At 39.8% G+C, this 18,823-nt stretch overlaps 1 protein-coding gene across 2 annotated transcripts in view; it reads left to right on the top strand.

The window, feature by feature from the left end:
- The window catches only part of eif2ak3 (eukaryotic translation initiation factor 2-alpha kinase 3), a 31,954-nt gene that overhangs the window by 9,207 nt on the left and 3,924 nt on the right, over positions 1–18,823 (top strand). The window contains exons 2-16 of one of the 2 annotated variants that reach the window (XM_034302993.2): positions 1,457–1,583; positions 8,533–8,727; positions 9,269–9,399; positions 9,492–9,774; positions 10,546–10,714; positions 10,802–10,942; positions 11,034–11,156; positions 11,257–11,477; positions 11,989–12,098; positions 14,730–14,852; positions 15,002–15,151; positions 16,679–17,366; positions 17,493–17,669; positions 17,867–17,968; positions 18,081–18,143. In XM_034302993.2, the coding sequence (XP_034158884.2) occupies positions 1,457–1,583; positions 8,533–8,727; positions 9,269–9,399; positions 9,492–9,774; positions 10,546–10,714; positions 10,802–10,942; positions 11,034–11,156; positions 11,257–11,477; positions 11,989–12,098; positions 14,730–14,852; positions 15,002–15,151; positions 16,679–17,366; positions 17,493–17,669; positions 17,867–17,968; positions 18,081–18,143 (2,803 nt within the window). Of the gene's footprint in view, positions 1–1,453; positions 1,584–8,532; positions 8,728–9,268; positions 9,400–9,491; positions 9,775–10,545; positions 10,715–10,801; positions 10,943–11,033; positions 11,157–11,256; positions 11,478–11,988; positions 12,099–14,729; positions 14,853–15,001; positions 15,152–16,678; positions 17,367–17,492; positions 17,670–17,866; positions 17,969–18,080; positions 18,144–18,823 lie in introns of both variants that reach the window. The other variant, XM_034302992.2, reaches the window with a different exon arrangement.

Here is an 18,823-nt window from a genome sequence, read left to right as displayed (position 1 = left end):
CTTAAAAGTTAAGCATTGGCTCTAAAAAGTTAGTAAAAAGTCACATGGACTAATTCACCTGTTAAAAAACTGGCAATAAAGAACAGGCAAGGTGCTGATTTGGTACTTGTTCTTTTCTTGCTTTTACTTCATTCTTCACAAAGACCAGCCATTATCCAGTTCTGTAAGGATTCCTTCCCTTTTTCTGTAAGGATTCCTTCCCTTTTCCTATTTACTTTCCCCTTTTCCTTTTTACTTTTGATTTTTCCTCTTTTCTTTTCCCTCTTTTTCTTTTCCCTTTCCATTTTCTGTTTTTTTTTTTTTTTTTTTGGCAGTCTATTACAGTTTAATGGACAAAATGTTAGGATGTTAAATAATTTAGTGAGAAAAATGTTTTGATCAATACCTTTGAGCTTATCTAGGTAATGAGATCTCTCTCTCTCTCTCTCTCTCTCTCTCTCTCTCTCTCTCTCTCTCTATCTTGCGCTCTGTCTCACTGAGAAACTCTGTGATACTCAATCACAGAGGGGTGTAGCCAGTGCAGCGTCTTCATTCATCCCACCAACACCCACTGCTTAGCAACAACCAATCAGTCCAAATATTTTTGGAGGGCACTACCAGCCAATCAGGAGTGATGAACTGAACCGTTTTACACTCTTGAATCCCATTGGAGGAGGAAAAACAAACAGTCTTAGCCTGCAGTAATGAAGAGAATTCATGGGAACTGAGGTGCCCTTACCGTCAGACTCCATCAGTGCTGATGTGCAGTGTGAAGAGTAACTCTGTCAAAGCTTTCTTCTTTCTCCCTCTAACCTCAAACCCTCCCTGCGTCCTAATGAAGATTTCTATTCACTCTACCTCCACAATTACAAGCGGTTGTTGTGGTATCAGTCATTTTAACAAATTTGAAATCAGCTGAGGTTGATGTATCTGGTGAATCAAATATTTTGTTTTCTGGATAAATCATTTGTTTTATTTCATCCTGAAGTTTCTCTGTGAGGAAGTGAACATTACACACTATCCTTTTCATTTAGATTCACCAGAATCTGAATCTAGATGACTAAAAGGAAAAAAATAGTAATTTTTTGTCATTGAAAATTCATTATGAATAACACTTTTTTTCCCTGAACATTTCTGTTGTTTTGGTGAATCATAATTAACATTATCAAAGTATTTGAACTGGCTCATTAAAATGTGAACTGTATAATGTCAGACACGGATTATTTTTCCTGTTTTTATTACCACAAAGAACATCCAAGATGTTTCATGAAATAAATGGGGCATATCAAAGTGAAATAAATTAGATGGATTTGCTTTTAAATCAGATTACAACAGTCACTGATTTAAAATGTCTGTAATTTAAAATCGTATCAATCACAAAACAGGATAGTTCTTCATTAAAAAGCTTTATTATTATGTTGTGTTGTCACACATCTGTAGATGAAGTGTGTGTTTGTTTTTTAATCTCTGACAGAAGCTTGGTGATCATCAGCACTCTGGATGGGCGGATTGCGGCTCTGGATCCTCTGAATCAAGGGCGCAAGCAGTGGGACTTGGACGTGGGCTCTGGCTGCCTGCTGTCCTCCAGCCTCAGCAAACCAGAGGTACGAGCAAACAACGAGTGAACACTCGCGTACCATTACTTGAATCACATGCACATGTATATAACACATAACTGCACATAACGATATGAGAAAAATATATCGCAATATGCATCACTAGGTTTGCTCACAAGCTGTCAGAAAAACTGTAGTTTTGTGTTAAAAACCTGTCCCATTATACTTCATTTAATGGTTACAAAAATGTAAGTTTTTTTATATTAAAGAATTTATTTATAAAAATAAATAAAAAATGTGAAACACTGAAAATGAGAAAAAAATTTAAACATTTGACAACTTTAAAGATTAAATACAAAAATGTCAGTTTGTTAATATATTAAAAATATATTAACAATGTAATAAAAAGATATCAGTGATAAAGTGTATTCTGACACAGTTTATGTAAGGAACACAACTTCACCACATCAATGATTCTAAGTTTTTCTTTTTCAAACATGTTTATGTGTCTTTATACAAAAAAAGCCTATAATAAAGCTTTCAGTACAAAAGGCAAAGGCATTGCTGAACGATTTATCTGCATGTGGTTGTGTGTGGGATGTTTTTAACCCAACAGAAACACGAGTGGCCCAGAGTTTGGGTCTGAAACTGATATATACACATGTAGAGCAGTATTCACTAGAGACTGAGATATCGCTTGGGGGAAGATCTTTTTGGCAGCTTTACACTATGATAGATATCTGTACACACACACACATGCTCCAAAACATGGGCCAGACAAGCTATGTGACTTACAACAGTTTGTTCTGCTGGGAGCTTTTTTTTGTGTGTGCATTTGGTGTTCATAACAATGTGTTTACACAGCTGTTCATGCGTGTTATTTGTGCATTTGGAAATATTTTTTGCTAGGTCAGTGTATTTGTGTGAGCTCTCCTTGGAGTTCATATCATTCTCTCTCTCACACTGACTTCTGTGGCGTTGGCGGTAACCTCAAATGCCTGGATGCTGTGGAAAGAGCCCTACCATTGGCTCTAAGCTTCTTCCCCCACCTCTTTTCCCCCCGGGTATCACACAAGCAGCCACTCTGATTGGCCGAGGCAGTCTGCTCAGTGATTAGAGCGGCCTGTCCCCATCTGATTGGCCCTCTCCATGGTGCAGGCACGGAGCACTCACCTATAGCATGCCGTGGCACCAGGAGAGACGAGCAGTAAACAGAGCTGTCTGCACAATCATGCTGTCACAACAAGAGAAAGCAGGAGAAGTGATGGAGGGGAGAGAGAGAGAGAGAGAGAGAGAAGGCAGGGAGACAATGTGAAGGGCGAGCGAGAGAGAGAGGGGGGAGGTGGATGGTGGAATGCCACTGCGTTGTGGTGTGAGTCATGCTGAGCGGATTTTAGGATGAGATAATGCCTTATGTGTGGGATGATGTCATCCACCCTGCATGCGCATGCACACCCACCCTAATGTGCACACGTTCTGGCCTTTATCCTTTCATTTATTCTTTTTTTCATTTGGGAATTGCTTAATTGTAGTATCTCAATCATTATTATAAGTATTGTATAGTATTAGTATTATCCTGTCAGTTGGTATAAAATAATTTATTAAATGGAAATAAAATTAAATTTCTGAATGCATTTTGTTCCACTACTTTAATATTTTATTTAACATCATCATTATTATTATTATTATTATTATTATTATTATTATTATCAGGGTGTACTGATGCACCATATCATATTTTTGATACATTTGTGTATTGAAAACTACACTATATGGCCAAAAGTTCATAGACACCTGATCATCTTGCCCATATGTGGTTCTTCCCCAAACTGTTGCCACAAAGTTGGAAGCACACGATTGTATAGGATGTCTTTGTATACTGTAGCATTAAGATTTCCTTTCCCTGAAACTAAGAGGCCCAAACCTGTTCCAGCATGACAGTGGTTTGTGCACAAAATGACCTCCATAAAGACATGGTTTACCAGGTTGGAGTGGAAGAACGCAAGTGTCCTGCACAGAGCCTTGACCTCAACACCACTGAACACCTTTGTGATTAATTGGAATGACAAAATGCACCAGGCCTCCTCACTCCACATCAGTTGTGGCTGAATGGGTAAATCCCCACAGCCACACAAAATGTAGTGGAAAGCCTTCCCAGAAGAGTGGAGGTTACTATAACAGCAGGGTCTAGGGACTAAATCTGGAATAGGATGTTCAACAAGCACATATGAGGGTGTGATGGTCAGGTGTCCACATACTTTTGGCCATATAGTTTATATTTAACAATCTGCATAATAAAGCTATTCTAATAATAAAGTACTGTTTATGTTATGTAAGGTATAATAAAGGTTTAAACTTAAACAAGCCCAAATCAAACCTCCCACCCCCCACCACCAATATAAAGTACTTTATCTTGAATCAGGATAGGGTACAGGCATTTAAAAAAAAACACACATCTCCCAAGAATACTGTTCTTCACAAGTTATGATGCTAGCTTAGCTTGGAAAAAGCAGCAATGGCTGTGTGCATCAGCAAGCAGGATCTGGAGAATTTCCTTCAAATCTTTAAGTCTGGTCTAAGCACTTTGGCTTCCCGGTAAGTTACGATGCCGCCAGCCAACAGGTGGACTGAAAAGTTACACCACCGCTAATACTACAGACATGTCCATGCATCTGCGCCAAGCCGGTCAGCGGAGATAAATGACAACACAAAGGAACGCACACAACTGCATTCACACAGCCTTTCCTTGCTGATTCAACCTGGGCTAAAGAAATCACCAAGGCAGTTGGGAAGTTCGTAGCTGCAGATGTGAGACACTGTTCGGGTGTAGAGAGCGCAAGATTCACAAACTCATCTAAGGCTACTGAGAGCAACGTGTCTTTAACAGAACAACTAGCCAGTATCAGGATGTGAAATAAAAGACCCTGTGCTGCAGACACGCCCCCTTGAGAGTCACACCAGTGAAAGCTTGGCCAGAGAGCTAATGTTGGCCATGGTTTAGTTTCATTATATGGTGCTAAGAGTCTGAGTCATTATTCAGTTTCAGTTACTTACTTTTATAATGTTTAATGTTTTAGTGAATTGTAAATGGACACCTATATTCAGGCAGTGCTCATTTTTATGTACTGAACTTTTATATTGAGACACCACCATATCATATAGAATGTTAATTTTGTCATTACACCCAGCATTTACCTTAGATTTAAGGTTTACCTCAGGTAATGCAGCTCTAAAAAGTGATGTAGAGTTTGACATGTAAAGCATTGTGTTTAACTTTCCTGATGTTTAAAAAATATTACACGTTTTCCTGCAAATTCAGGGGCAAGCGTGTGTAAATTCAAGGATGCAAGAAATTAAATAATCTTAATGTGCACAAGAGAATCTTTTGCTAAGCCTATAAAAGAGACTTCATGAGCATCATGTCCTGAGCACCACAGTCAGGTTCTGGACAAGTCGGTCAGACGAGATTATTCTAAAATGTGGGTTGGCAAGGTCAGTCAGTACTGAAGTGCTTTATATGCAATGATACGGATTTGGTATTGTAATGTGTTGTGTTGTACAGAACTCTGAAGAGAGTGCTGGTGGAATGCACAGTGTGTCTGGACTTTAAAGTATGTAGGAAGACATTGAAACACAACAATGAAGGGTAATTTAGAGGGCGAGGTCTGTAGTCTGTCTACTAGTACAACCAGAAAATTCAGCATGGAACGAAAGTTTAACGTGAAATGTTTCACACAGGACTCCAGTTACGCGTGATATTGAACGCTCAAAACCTTTCCAATACGACAATGTTGTAAATCCTGTTATGATCAATCCATTTCATGCTGCATTTAAATAGGCCAATACTAATCAGATGATGTATTTAACCTATAGGTGAGTCGTATTGCACATGCTAATTTTGCTCATTTCAGTGAGATACACACAGTGGCTCTGACTGCAAGCGCACAGCTAATGGAAATAATTGAGCATTTAATTCAGGCATATGATCAACTGCTTTTCCTGTGTAGTGACTCATGAAGCTCGTGACACCTAATTCACTAATTCGTGATCCAAATTAATCATCTTTTTTTTTAGGTAGACTAATTTTGACAGAGTTTGATGAAATGGTGAACTGATTAAACCGGTGCGAGTGTCTCCCTGCGCTTTTCCTCACCGCTTAAAGGGCGCTATTTTAAGCTCAATTAAAATGCCGGTTGGGCTGCTAAAGTATTAGGTTATAACTATAACCATTCTAGTATTTTCATACATGATTTTAGGGAGAACCTATGAGATTAATGCTCAGACAGCATTGATCACTGATTGATCAGTGTTTTGTGGCTCGAACACATGATTTCAAAACATACTGAATGAAAATGTTTGAATATTAAGTTACTTTGTTTCTTTCAACTTATAAAGAGCTTTGTATTTATAAATAGGTGGAAATAATAATTTAGCAGTACCTTCAGTGTCTCTGTGTGTGTGCGTGTGTGTGTGTTTTAATAGACATTTGATCGTAGGACTCGCCATTTGTAATTTGTAAAATGTAGTGTTTGTGAATGCAGCTATTTGTAACACTTAAAACAGGAAGTAGCAGAATTCAACGGATTAGTCCTCCTATGTATCGATGTAAAGCAGAAGTACATAGCAAAACATAGTTTTTGGGGATGTAAGTGACCCTAGACCTCTCTGCTAGAAATGTATTATTATATTGTTATATTATTGTTAGAACTTTAGTTGTTCTACATCCTGCTCCCCCTGAAGATTCGTTTGCTAGTTATAAGTGGCAAATTAATACATATTTAAGGAGCAGTTCAGGTATTCAGAACTTAATAATCAAAATGTATTGATGTAATGAGGATGTAATTATCTGCTGCTATGATTGTAGTCTCCTCATTATTACAGACGTGACTGAAAATAAAAATTTTACTTTGAACAGCAATGTGACTGTCACAGTTATACAGCTGTAGATATAAGATTTAGCTTTAGTTGTGGCAGGTGGCTCTGGGAGAACAAAGAAATCAGCAAAGCATGCATGTTAAAGCGACTACAATCAGTTTAAGATTACAACCTAACAAACATTGTGAAATAGTCAAGTAATGTCACACAAGCTGAAACAGTTTGACTACAAATTCCACAGAACATTGGTAATTTGGTTAGCTGTAAATTCAGTAGCCAGATAATTAGCAGACTCCTGAAATATGTTTCCTGTTCCTGTGTCTGTGTTGATTTTAGATAAAGTGTGAAATTAAGTGTGAAATTTAACCTGGCAGCTGTGTCTTTAATAAATTATTTAAGGCTTTGCAGGGCAACTCACAGCAGAAAAACACCCTATAGCATTTTTTTATCTACTTGCTAAATAGTGCTACTCGATTTTCTGATTGAAAAAGTTGCATACTGCAGCTTTAAGCTGTAGCCGAGTTGGAGCATTGATCATACTCCTGGATCACATGCTGGATTATATCAGTGCAGCAAATGAATGAGTCATCAACCCAGTGTATACACACACAGACTGTTTAAACCACTTACCCACTACATCACAATTTGACGTCTGTAGGTATTCGTCCCTCATACTTCCTGTGATTGGCTCGGGCAGGGGGCGATGAGATCATCTGTCAATCACTACAAGCTGCTTTCTCTCTCACAGCTGAGCGTTTCAGGCGAAAGTGGGTCGAGTAGGTGTCAAGGTCAAATTAAAGCACAACAGGTAGCTTGTGAGCTCATTGTGTGTGTGTGTGTGTGTGTGTGTGTGTGTTAATCTGTCCTTAGGATCAAGGTTTGTGAGTTTAGTCTCTAAAGATTTAGCTCTTATAAGTTATTAGTCCCAGTAATTCATGTGTCATCTGTCTAAACCAATAAAGCCCATTTATTTCTTAAACCACATTGGTCCAGGTCAGCGCATACCGAGGCCTCGATTTATCTATTAGTGTTTTTTTGCTTATCAGCACCATATCATTTCTGGAATAGTGTCAGGAACACAGGCAGAAAACTCCATTGAACTCACTGGCTTTCAGTTTTCACCTTTCTTTCTGTAGTGGTCATTATGTTGTAAATCTTTAATGACTCAGTTTTGTCCTGTATCTTACAAACAAACCTATTTCTCTTAGTACATTCATTACCCATTTATATGAGTAATTCTTCCTAAAATCTTATTATTTGTAAAAGGTTTTGTAAAGGTTTTGCAAAGACCGTGGTATTTCAAAAGTACACATACACATCAACTGGAATGTATACTCCTGGGCAAAAAAATGGGCCAAGCCCAAAATGGCAAAAATATTAAGCTTTTTATGGTCTTAACAACAAATCAATGGTCAGGAAATGAGCAAGAATTAAACAAATAGATAAAGGAACTTGGTATGGAATAGCTTTTCCCTTTGATTTCTTTAAATGTTTAAGCCTTGTGGCCACTGACCAACCAACCAAATACTGACTAATCCTTTAAGAAAAAAACATCCCAGAAGATATTTTTGGAAAAATTTGTGCATGTGTTAGTTTGAATTTTACATCAAACATTTTAATCATTATCATGTTTTACCTTTGCATACAAGAAGACTATATAAGTGAATTTCCCTGTTTCTAGCTTTTCCCCAAACAAACAGTTCACTGCAGCAAAAGTAAACAAGCAAATGGTGGCACAGGAGCTCTCAAGAGTGCATCTGTTTAATTCCTGCTAATTTTCTGACCAAAGATTTGCTTTTAAGACCATTAAAAGCTTAATATTTTGCCCTTTTTGGCTTGGTCCATTATTATTATTATTATTATTTTTTGACCAGAAGTGTAGTGTAAAGTCACTGTCTGCAGAAGACTGGTCAGAAAGTGAGTACTGAAACTAGGCCCGGTGGTCTTTATGTCCTCAAAGAACCCAAAACTGAAACGGGGATGCCCCCGTGCTCATTTTCTCTTGTTTAGTCTGAAGCTATGGTTAAGAAGTGAGCTCTCTGATCTGCATAATTGTGTAACGTTTGGTATGTAATATCAAAGGACACAGTGGATAGACTGACATGTGTTTTTCCCTCCTCAGGTGTTTGGGAATAAGATGTTCATCCCATCTCTGGATGGAGCTTTGTTTCAGTGGAACAGGGACAGGGAGAGCATGGAGGCTGTCCCTTTTAGTGTGGAGTCCCTGCTCGACTCTTCTTACCGTGTTGGAGAGGACACCGTGCTGGTGGGAGGAAAATCACTCACCACCTACGGCCTGGGAATCTACAGTGGCAAGGTACACTCGCACGATTAGGATGGAGAAAACAATTGATTTTTATTGCAGTTCCATTCTCCCTATGACAAAATGTTATATGGATTAAACAAATAGAAATAGGATGGAATAGAAATAGAAATGGATTTTACGTAGGCTTATGCAACTCACACTGACTGACAGGGGGAAGTAATGCCACCCCTCCCACCCACAGAGCATGATCAGGAAATTTTGACTGGAGATGGGAGTTAAAACATTTAAATGTGGATTTTTATTTTAAATTGAAATAGTATTTAAATAGTGAAACATGGTCTGACAGCCTTAATAGAAATATATTAAACAAATTATTTTTCTTGAAGGATGAAAATGAAGTGATTACACTGGGAAAAAAAACAATGTAGGCTATAAAATCATTTTATAATTGTACTGTGGCAGAATGAATTAAAATCAGATCAATGACAACAGTGTCAAGCATTCATACGTTTTCGTTCAGCAGTGATGTTTAGTTCCTTCTTTTATTTTTTTGTCTCTCTCTCTCTCTCTCTCTCGCTCTCTCTTTCTGTAGCTGAAGTATATCTGTTCGACCGTGGGCTGCAGTCATTGGGGAGAGGAGGAGACCGAGTCAGAGGACATGCTGTTACTGCAGAGAACACAGAAAACCGTCAGAGCTGTGACCCCTCGCAGTGGCTTTGAGAAGTAGGTCATATTCCTGACCGTTCACCCTCAGACACACTGTGGCTCGTGCAGTCAATGTTTGACTGTATTGACCCTTTGTCTCTGTCTGTCAGGTGGAACTTCAGTGTGGGAAACTTTCAGCTGAAGTTTGTTCCAGAGACCGATACACAGCTCAGCTTTTTGGAAGGGGAGACGGCCAATAAGGAGGCGTGGCATGAACTGCAACGTGACGGGCCACGTGTGATCCTGGAGGAAGCAGAAGCACACAGTCAAAACCATGCTAACGCACATGTACAGACAGAAGGCCTAGACCTGGTGATCAAAGTGTCTATTCCAGACTGGAAAGTTATGGCATTTAGCAGTGGACCAGGAGGACAGCTCATCTGGGAGCATCAGGTGAGCTTTTGGATTTTTGGTCTTAATCTTCCTCCCTGGGATATGGTCATGTTCCAAGATCAGACTTTGACCTGCTAGCCAATAAGAATGTGCCTCTTCTTAGACACGAGTTTGATTGTACAGATACGCTAAGGATGAAATGAAAAAGGACACTTGTTTGTACTGTGTTGAGTAAGTGCCACTGGTACTTACTTTGATCACAGTGGCAAAGCATGTTTAAAATAATCTGACAGTCAGTACAGATTTTTGCATTTTATATTTATAAACCAGTGAATGACAACAAAGAAACGAATGAAAGAAAAGCGGTTGTGATGTGCTGTGGGTGCAGCGTCAATTCTAGTTTAAAATGTGCTTAATCTGCAAACCTGAGGTACTCGATTTATGTCTGTTGTAGACTTTTAATGGAAACTGCCCACTCCTGAGACATTTTATTCCCAGTGTACACCACGAGAGTGCTGGTCTCTGCATAAAAATACTGCCAGACAAGGCTTCTTTTTTTTTTCATATTTTTTTCATTGACTTATGTGGATGTAGGACATAATGAATACCCAAATTGGGATTTCTGTAATACTTAACTGTGTATTCAAACACCCATGCACATCCCTGCTAGCTGGTGATAAGCACAAGTAGTGGACTTTTTGGGTACATGTGACACAATTACCTAACTGACTCCTAAAATGAGTTTTTCTTTGACCAAACACTAAATAAACTAAAGAAAAATGACAGATGACAACTCTGCTGATGTGTGTACTATGTGTCCCTTCACTGTAGTTCTGCACGCCCATTGCCTCAGCCTGGTTGGTGGGAGGGGGAAAGGTGACCCCTATCAGTCTCTTTGATGACACCTCTTACACCGTCCAGCCAGAGAGTGAGATTCGGGAGGAGGACGATGACCTCATGGAGGAGGCGCGTGGAGCCACGGAGTCGAGCATTTATCTAGGTAACGTGTGCATGAAGTGTGTGTGTGTGACCGAGAGAGATATAGAAAGGTTTATTTAACTCTTGTTCTGTGCGTTTCCACTTACAGGGATGTTTCAAGGTCAGTTGTATTTACAGTCTTCGGTTCGAATGACCGAGAAATTTCCATCTAAGCCCAAAGCCCTGGACGGCCACCACTCTAGCAGAGACATCATTCCTCTTCCCACTGTCAAATGGAAGCCTCTCATCCGTACGTTTACACACTTTAACACAGACATATGGTTTGTAGTGTGGTAAATGGCTATGTTAAGATAATTATTTTCAATGTTGTTCTATCCCAGACTCTCCTTCTCGCACTCCGGCACTCGTGGGGACAGAGGAGTTCGATAAATGTTTGAACAACGACAAATTTTCCTATGAGGAGTACAGCAATGGTGCTCTATCTATACTGCAATATCCACATGGTTAGAATGGCTTTCTGTTCTTTCTAACATCCAGAACCAGACTGTTATTTGGAAGTCTTGTTTCAGAGGATTAATAACTGCTTAATAACCGTCTTTGCAGATAATGGATATTACTTCCCATACGGTACACGGTACCGTGGTCGGCGAGAGGTGACGGCAGTGAGTGTATTGCGTACAAGTGAGGCTGGAGGGATGAGGAGGAAGGACCCAGTGCTTCTTCTGCCGTGGTGGAAGGAGATCTTGGGCACCATAATCTTTTGCATTGCCGCTACCACATACATCGTTCGCAAGTTCTTCCACCCACACGCAGCGTACATACGGGTAAGATGGGAATGACCGGTAGCATACTTGCACACATGAGTAATGAAGTTTTAGAACTGGATTAGTTTTTATTTATTTAGCAATTAATAATGTCAATGATTACCAATATAATCCATGATTGTAATCCTATATAAATCAGGGATGTCTGAAAAAGCAGTCATACACAGGCAAATATCTTCCGTACTTCACTGGATATAGAACTTTCAGTAGTAGTTTGAATTGATCTCACAGTAATGTAATTACTAAACATGGTAATAGACAAAGGCATGTGCCATGTTATTGTTATTGTTATTGCATTTTGCGTCTGCTGTGTAAAGCTAACCTGCCCATCCAGGCTATTTGTAGCAATTTGGGTAAATTACTCAGATACTTTATCCCATCCAAATCAGCCAGTTGAATCCCTTACAAATTACATTACTGCACCCCTTCTGGTAAACACTTCATTCTGATTAAAAGTGGCTAAGCTTGTTTGGATGTGTTTCACACTTTATTTCTTTTGGTTTAATTGCAGCAGCGGAAGGAGTCTGAGACACAGTGTCAGACAGACACCAAGTTTGAGATGGAAGCCAGTGAACCCAGGGAGGCAGTAACAGAGACTCGGCCCAGTGAATATGTGTCCAGGTAAAAGCTACGCAAAAGAAGTAATATTTTAGCAAGATTCGACACATTTGGGACATTACCCTCAACCAAGACGTGGTCTAATAGTGTCTAGGGTTTTTCTAGCTTAGTGAAAATACTAGTCTCATTACAGTGGGACAGTGACACAGCTGCAGCATCCACATGAAGTAGAACACACTTAGCCACACATGCCACAGAATACAAGAACACACCCTTGTACATAGTGGGAGTGCTGCTTGAGTTTCGGGTGGTAGCCATATGGTTTTCGAGAAGTCATGGCAGGAATGTCAGTTTATGAACAGCTGGTCCTTCTATTTACAGAACTTTACACCCTGCTGCTTACTTACTGTTTATCATTCTATGGCTGCTTTCACACTAGGCAGAAAAAGTGCTGGCGTAAGCGCCTTCTGGGCTGATATGAAAAAGCAGCTCATGCTACTTATACACTGTAACCATAACACTACCACAGAATCCTAGCTGGTACAGGTTAACTAGCCATTATTATTATTAATAATAATAAAGATTATATTTATTAGTCTAACTATGGCAAGGACAGCTTTCCTGGAGTGCTTTTGCCACTAGACAGTGTTTAGACCACTGCATGCGGCCAGAGTGTGGGACTGAACCATGATATTAGACTCCAACGACTGTACCGAAAACAACAGATTTGTTATATCTAGTTACATTGTGATATTAAAATATTTACATTGACATATCTCCAATTGAGCATACAGTTGACACCAAAGGTTTACATACACCTAGGCTAAAGACATTCACACTCAATTTTCACCACCTCACACGTTAGTTCATGTTAGGATACGTTTCCTGTGTTCAGTCAGTTAGGGTATCTACTTTATTTCCATAAGAGGTCATTTAAATATAATAGCTGAAAGACAGACATATTTCAGCTTTTACTTTCTATATCAGATTTTCAGTGGGTCAGAATTTTACATATACTTTGTATTTGGTGGCATCGCCTTTTATTTGATTTAACTTATGTCGAACGTTTGGAGTGTCAATACTCCTGACAGAACTGGTATAACAGGTCAGGTTTGTGGGCCTCCTTGATCAGACATTTTGGTACAACTTTGTAGGTATGCTTAGGATCACTGTCCTGCTGGAAGACCCAGTTGTGACCAAGTTTTTACTTTCTGGCTGATGTCTTGAGGTTTTGCTTCGGCATTTATAGTTTAACCTCCTTCTTCATAATGCCATTTATTTTCTGAAGTGCACCAGTTCCTTTTCCAGCAAAACACCACCACAACATGATGCTGCCACCTCCATGCTTCACATTTGGGTTAATGTTTGCAAGATTAAAAGCCTCACCATTTTACCTCCATGTGCTGACCATTATGGCCAAACAGTTCAATTTTTGTTTCATCTGACCAGAGAACACTCCTCCAGAAGTCTGGTGATCACCTGCAAACTTCAGTTTGGCTTTTTATGCCAGCCTAAGAATAGGGCTTCTTCCTTGCACGACAGCCTTTCAGGCCACGGTGATGTAGGACTCTCTTAATGATAGATGTCCATACTTGGGAGCCTGATGCCTGCTACTCCTTCACCAGTTCCTTTGTTGTCTTGGTGTACAGTTTGAACCTTTCGGACCAAAGTTTGTTCATCACTTGGAGTTAATTTTTGCCTCTATCCTGAATGATGCCGTATCAGTGTGGTCCCAAGATTTTTATATTTGCTTACAATTGTTTGTACAGATGCTTGTGGTACCTTCAGTTGTTTGGAAATTGCTCCTAAGGAGGAACCGGACATGAGAAGGTCCACATTTTTTTTTTCCTGGAGTCTTTGCTGAGTTGCTTGGATTTTCACATGATATCAAGGGCAAAAAAGCACTGTCTATAAAGAAAGGCCCTTTTACAGCCTCAGGTGCACTCCCAGTTAACTCCTAATTATGACAATTGGCCAGTCAGAAGCTTCTAAAAGTCATTGCATCAATTTCTGGAATCTTCCAGACTGTTTAAAGAGACAGCCAACTAGTTTTATGTAAACTTTTGATGCACTAGATGTGGATCATATAGTGAATGTTCTGAGAGTGAATTATAGCTGAATAAATATGTCTCTAATCCGTTGTTTTAAAATGACCTCTGATGTGAAATGTGTGGAGTTGTGAAAAAGTGCAATTGAATCTTTAGCCTATGTGTGTGTAAACTTTTGGCCTCAACTGTATAGTTAAGCTCCTCTTATTCATTCATTAAGAAGTGAAACTAGTGGAACTGGCCTCCATGATGGTTTTTCTTGTTTGCTGGCCAAGATGCAACCAGATTGGTCAGGAGATAAAAAGCTCTTGATATCATCCTCTGTCACTGTTTCAGCTTTTAGAAATTTTTCACTGTGATGGAAATAATAAAAAAAATGAAGACAGCAGCACTTTTTAAAAGTGGCCACATTCTGCCTGTTCTGTAGCCATTTCCCATAGGACTGCAACAGGCAATGTTGGTTAAGGGGAAAAACAATGTGTGAAAGCAGCCTAATACAGTCTGTAAATGCATACTCAACATAAAGCAGACCAGGAACATCCACCTTATGAAAGACTCAGCATTTCTACCCTTAGATCATTTGTCAGTGTTGAAATGTTGAAGGAGACTTTTTCATTTGGATGAAGGCTGTGGCTCTGTGTTGCAGGTACCTGACAGACTTTGAACCAGTGCAGTGTTTAGGGCGAGGTGGCTTTGGAGTTGTGTTTGAGGCACGGAACAAAGTAGACGACTGCAATTATGCCATCAAGAGGATCCGCTTACCCAACAGGTAACCACTGACAACATCTATACTGCAGTATTCAAATATAAACAGTATGTGAGTATTTTATATATATATTTTTATATATATATATATATATATATATATATATATATATATTTATATATATATTTATAAATATTTGTTTGTGTGGGCAGGGAGGTGGCCCGTGAAAAGGTGATGCGGGAAGTAAAGGCCTTAGCTAAACTGGAGCACCCAGGTATCATCCGTTACTTCAACGCGTGGCAGGAGAGCCCACCTCAGGGCTGGCAGGAGGAAATGGATCGACGCTGGCCTAAAGATGCCAGGTACAATTAACATAAAAGCAAGAAGACTTCACATATAGAGCCAACTTGTTGAAGAATTTACTTATAAATTTAGTAAATGAGCTGTGAAACTATCATTAAAGTATCCTTACATTTAAAAATAGGAGTGTTACATATTAGGTCAGTTAGAGCTGATTTATACTTCTGCGAGCCTGTTTCTGCAGGGACGTCCGGGTGTCATGCATGGATACACACGCAGGGTGAAGTCTTCATAGTTGCATGTAACATGAGCATGTCCACTAGGGGGTGGTGTCCCCCAAACCAAACCAGAATTTACAAAATTGAGGCCGCATCAAAGAGTATACACAGTGGAGAGTCCCGTGTTTCACTGTGGAAATGATAAATAGATAAACACAGGCCTAGACTTGTTTTGAAAAATGCGGGGGATCAATTATAAACCAAGTCAGTTCTCCCTGTAAGCATTTCTGAAGCATTTTTGCTTGTTTGTATTAAGGAGTATCAAGCATCATTGTGTCAGAAGCACTTCAATTTAACCAGTGTTTAAATCCACAATTCTATCAATCACGGAATGACTGATGCATTAGATTTTCTTTTAATCGACTTGCTGTGGTTTACGTCACCTACATTGTGTCTTTATTGGAAGTCCATGAGAAGAAAAAGAAAGTAAACTGTGCGATCCTGCAGGATTAAACTACAGCCTGGGTTATAAAGCTTTGCCCTTTATATTCACATATAACACAAAGTCATGATTGTAGTTTTCTGTACATAAATCATAAATCCATTATACAAAAATGTGATCAGTATCGCCGCATGTTAAGCAAACATGAAGTGGGAGAAAAACCTGATCTGCTTGCTTGTGCTGTTTATTTATACTAGCTGTTCAGTGTGAGAGTTTTATCATAATCAACGAGCACACAACCGGACACACCACCTTGCCAACCAATTAGCGTTCACCTCAAGACCGATCGGCACAGAGCACCGCAGAAATGCATGATGTGTTGTTAGCTTTCTGGCAGGAAGCGAGTTGGCATGTCTCTGCATGCCACGCTTTACCCATAATCCCCCTCTCTGCATTGCAGTGCAAATACAGGTTAACGCTGAAGTATAAACCAGGCCTCAGTGATGTGGAGTAGGCTCCATAGCTTTGAAGCTATCATGTCCAACCGACCTGAAAACTAGCACTAAACATGCTTGCTGTGTTGCCTAATATTAGTGATAAACCATCATAATAGTTTTGGTAGATTTTAATAGATTTGGCTACGGTTAAATAAGTTGCTGAGAATATAATTCTGCTTCAGATATTGTATTGAGCAGTAACAAATTACAGGCTGTAAACTAGTAGCTATCTGTGGGATGGCGGGTGGTATAAGTTACACATTATGCATCTGGCATTTTTATGAGGACAAAAGCCATTCTTAGTAAAGTCATGGGCATTAAAACATTGAACAGTTTACTATTCTACTTTGAATATTTTAATAGTATAACATTATATGTTCAGGGATACTTGGTGGAACATTACCTGACTGTACTCTTGTTTGTGTTTGTCAGTGCTACTGATTGGCTGCTCAGCAGTCCTGACCACATGGAGGCTTTCTCTGTGAAGGTGCCAGTCTCCACTCCCTCTCCTCTGGATCTGCGGTCTGAGTGTGTGGCTGGTGGCGATGTAGGTGTGCTCGCTCAGGATCATGTGTGCGTGGATGGCTTGGGCCTGGACAGCATGATGTCGGATCAGGACAGCCATGCCGATGTTGACCCTGACCTGGAACTCTCGGGATCGCCACATTCTTTTGAGCTCTGTCCTCCCCGCACAGTGACCCATAACGACTGCACCTCTTCTTCCTTTGACATCGTTTTTGAAGACTCTGGTTGTGATCAGCACGACAATGATGCCGAGCTCAGCAATTGTACATCGGTTCAGACGAAAAGCCCCTCTCACACGGGTTCCAGATCTCACCACACTGCTTCCTCAGGCCCGTTCACTTACTCTCCTCCTCGGCCATCGTCTCTGAAGCTGCCACCACAAGCCCCTACTCCTGCTCCACGGCTGGCCCTGACTCCCAAAGTCTACCTGTACATCCAGATGCAGCTGTGCAGGAAGGAGAACCTGAAGGACTGGATGGCACAGCGCTCTCAGCCTGAGCTCAGAGAGCACTCGCAGTGTCTCGCCATCTTTTTGCAGATCGCAGAGGCTGTCGACTTCATCCACAGCAAGGGACTCATGCACCGAGACCTGAAGGTAGGACTTGCTTATTGTGCATGCATTGTATTAAATGTTGCTTACTAAATCAATAAATCTGAGGAATAACATTTTTCTCTCTGTTTCTTTCTGTGTTTTTCTCTCTCCTTTCTTGCTGTCCGTCAGCCCTCTAATATCTTCTTCACGCTGGATGATGTAGTGAAAGTTGGAGACTTTGGGCTGGTGACCGCTATGGATCAGGAAGAAGACGATGATGAAGAAATAAACACCCTCACCCCTATGCCAGCTTACGCTCGCCACACTGGCCAAGTGGGCACTAAACTCTACATGAGCCCAGAACAGGTGTGTGTGCATGTAGATTTACAATTACAGCATTAAGTAGATGCTATTATCCAGAGGGACTTACAAAAGTGCATTGAAGTCTCTGTTAAAAAACATATCCTCATGCTAAACTGCATGTCACTGCATGCTAAATGCTATCTCTCTCTCTTTTTTTTTTTTTTTTTTTTTTTTTTTTTTTTTTTTTTTTTTACAAACAGTTTTCAGGGAACTCGTACTCTCATAAAGTGGATATTTACTCTTTGGGGTTGATCCTGTTTGAGCTGCTCTGCCCATTCCGCACACAGATGGAGAGACTCAGAGTAAGAACAATCATGCATTCATTCTGTTTCAGATTCAGATTAATGTGAGCCTCAGTCTCTGCTTAATTTACAGATCTTTCATAAAATTGAATACATTCTTTGGTTCCTTTAGACTCTCACCGAGGTCCGGGAGCTGCAGTTTCCAATGTCCTTCTGTAAAAACAATGTTCTGGAGGTAAGTGTGTTCTGGAGGTTATGTAGCAGAGTGCAGAGTTTTTTCCCTTTGCATGAAGCATGGAAAAGGAGAACAGACGAAAGGGAAAGAATATGGGGGAAAAAAGGAGAAGGCACGAGTGTAGCTGTTCCATGTGGCTGAAATCATAGTAGTACAGTATTTATTATCTAAATAATTGTTATGACATCCTGAATGTCTCCAAGTAAATATAATTAAAGCATACTTTGTTTAAATATATTCTATAGGGACACAGCTTAAGTTAGGTTTTATATTATAAATTGAACACTGCCCTCTCCTGGCTGGATGTAGTTTCATGCCATAAAAAAAAAATTCTTATCTGTATAACTGGAAACGTTTGTCAGGGCTTGAGCTATTTATTAATAGCTGATAAATGAATGGTGAGTAAGTTATTAAAATGATTTTCAGGACTCCCTGCACTACAAAGATTACTGTTTTCCTTCCTTGGCTTTATCTGATTGTGGGCTGAATCACAGATGTAGAGGAAGAAAATTGTAAAAGTGCAGAACAGCTTAAATATGACTCAGACCTATTATGTTGTTCTATTAATTTTTTTCCCCACCACAGTGACATCTTTGAAACACAGGAACTTCTCCTTTTTCCACAGACTTCAAGGCTTGGGCCATAGTTCTTATTTCTCATAATTCCCTCTAGTAGGTTGT

The sequence above is a fragment of the Pangasianodon hypophthalmus genome, chromosome 3 (genome assembly GCF_027358585.1).
Source record: "Pangasianodon hypophthalmus isolate fPanHyp1 chromosome 3, fPanHyp1.pri, whole genome shotgun sequence".
Lineage (NCBI taxonomy): Eukaryota > Metazoa > Chordata > Actinopteri > Siluriformes > Pangasiidae > Pangasianodon > Pangasianodon hypophthalmus.
This window is presented reverse-complemented; position numbering and strand designations above follow the sequence as displayed.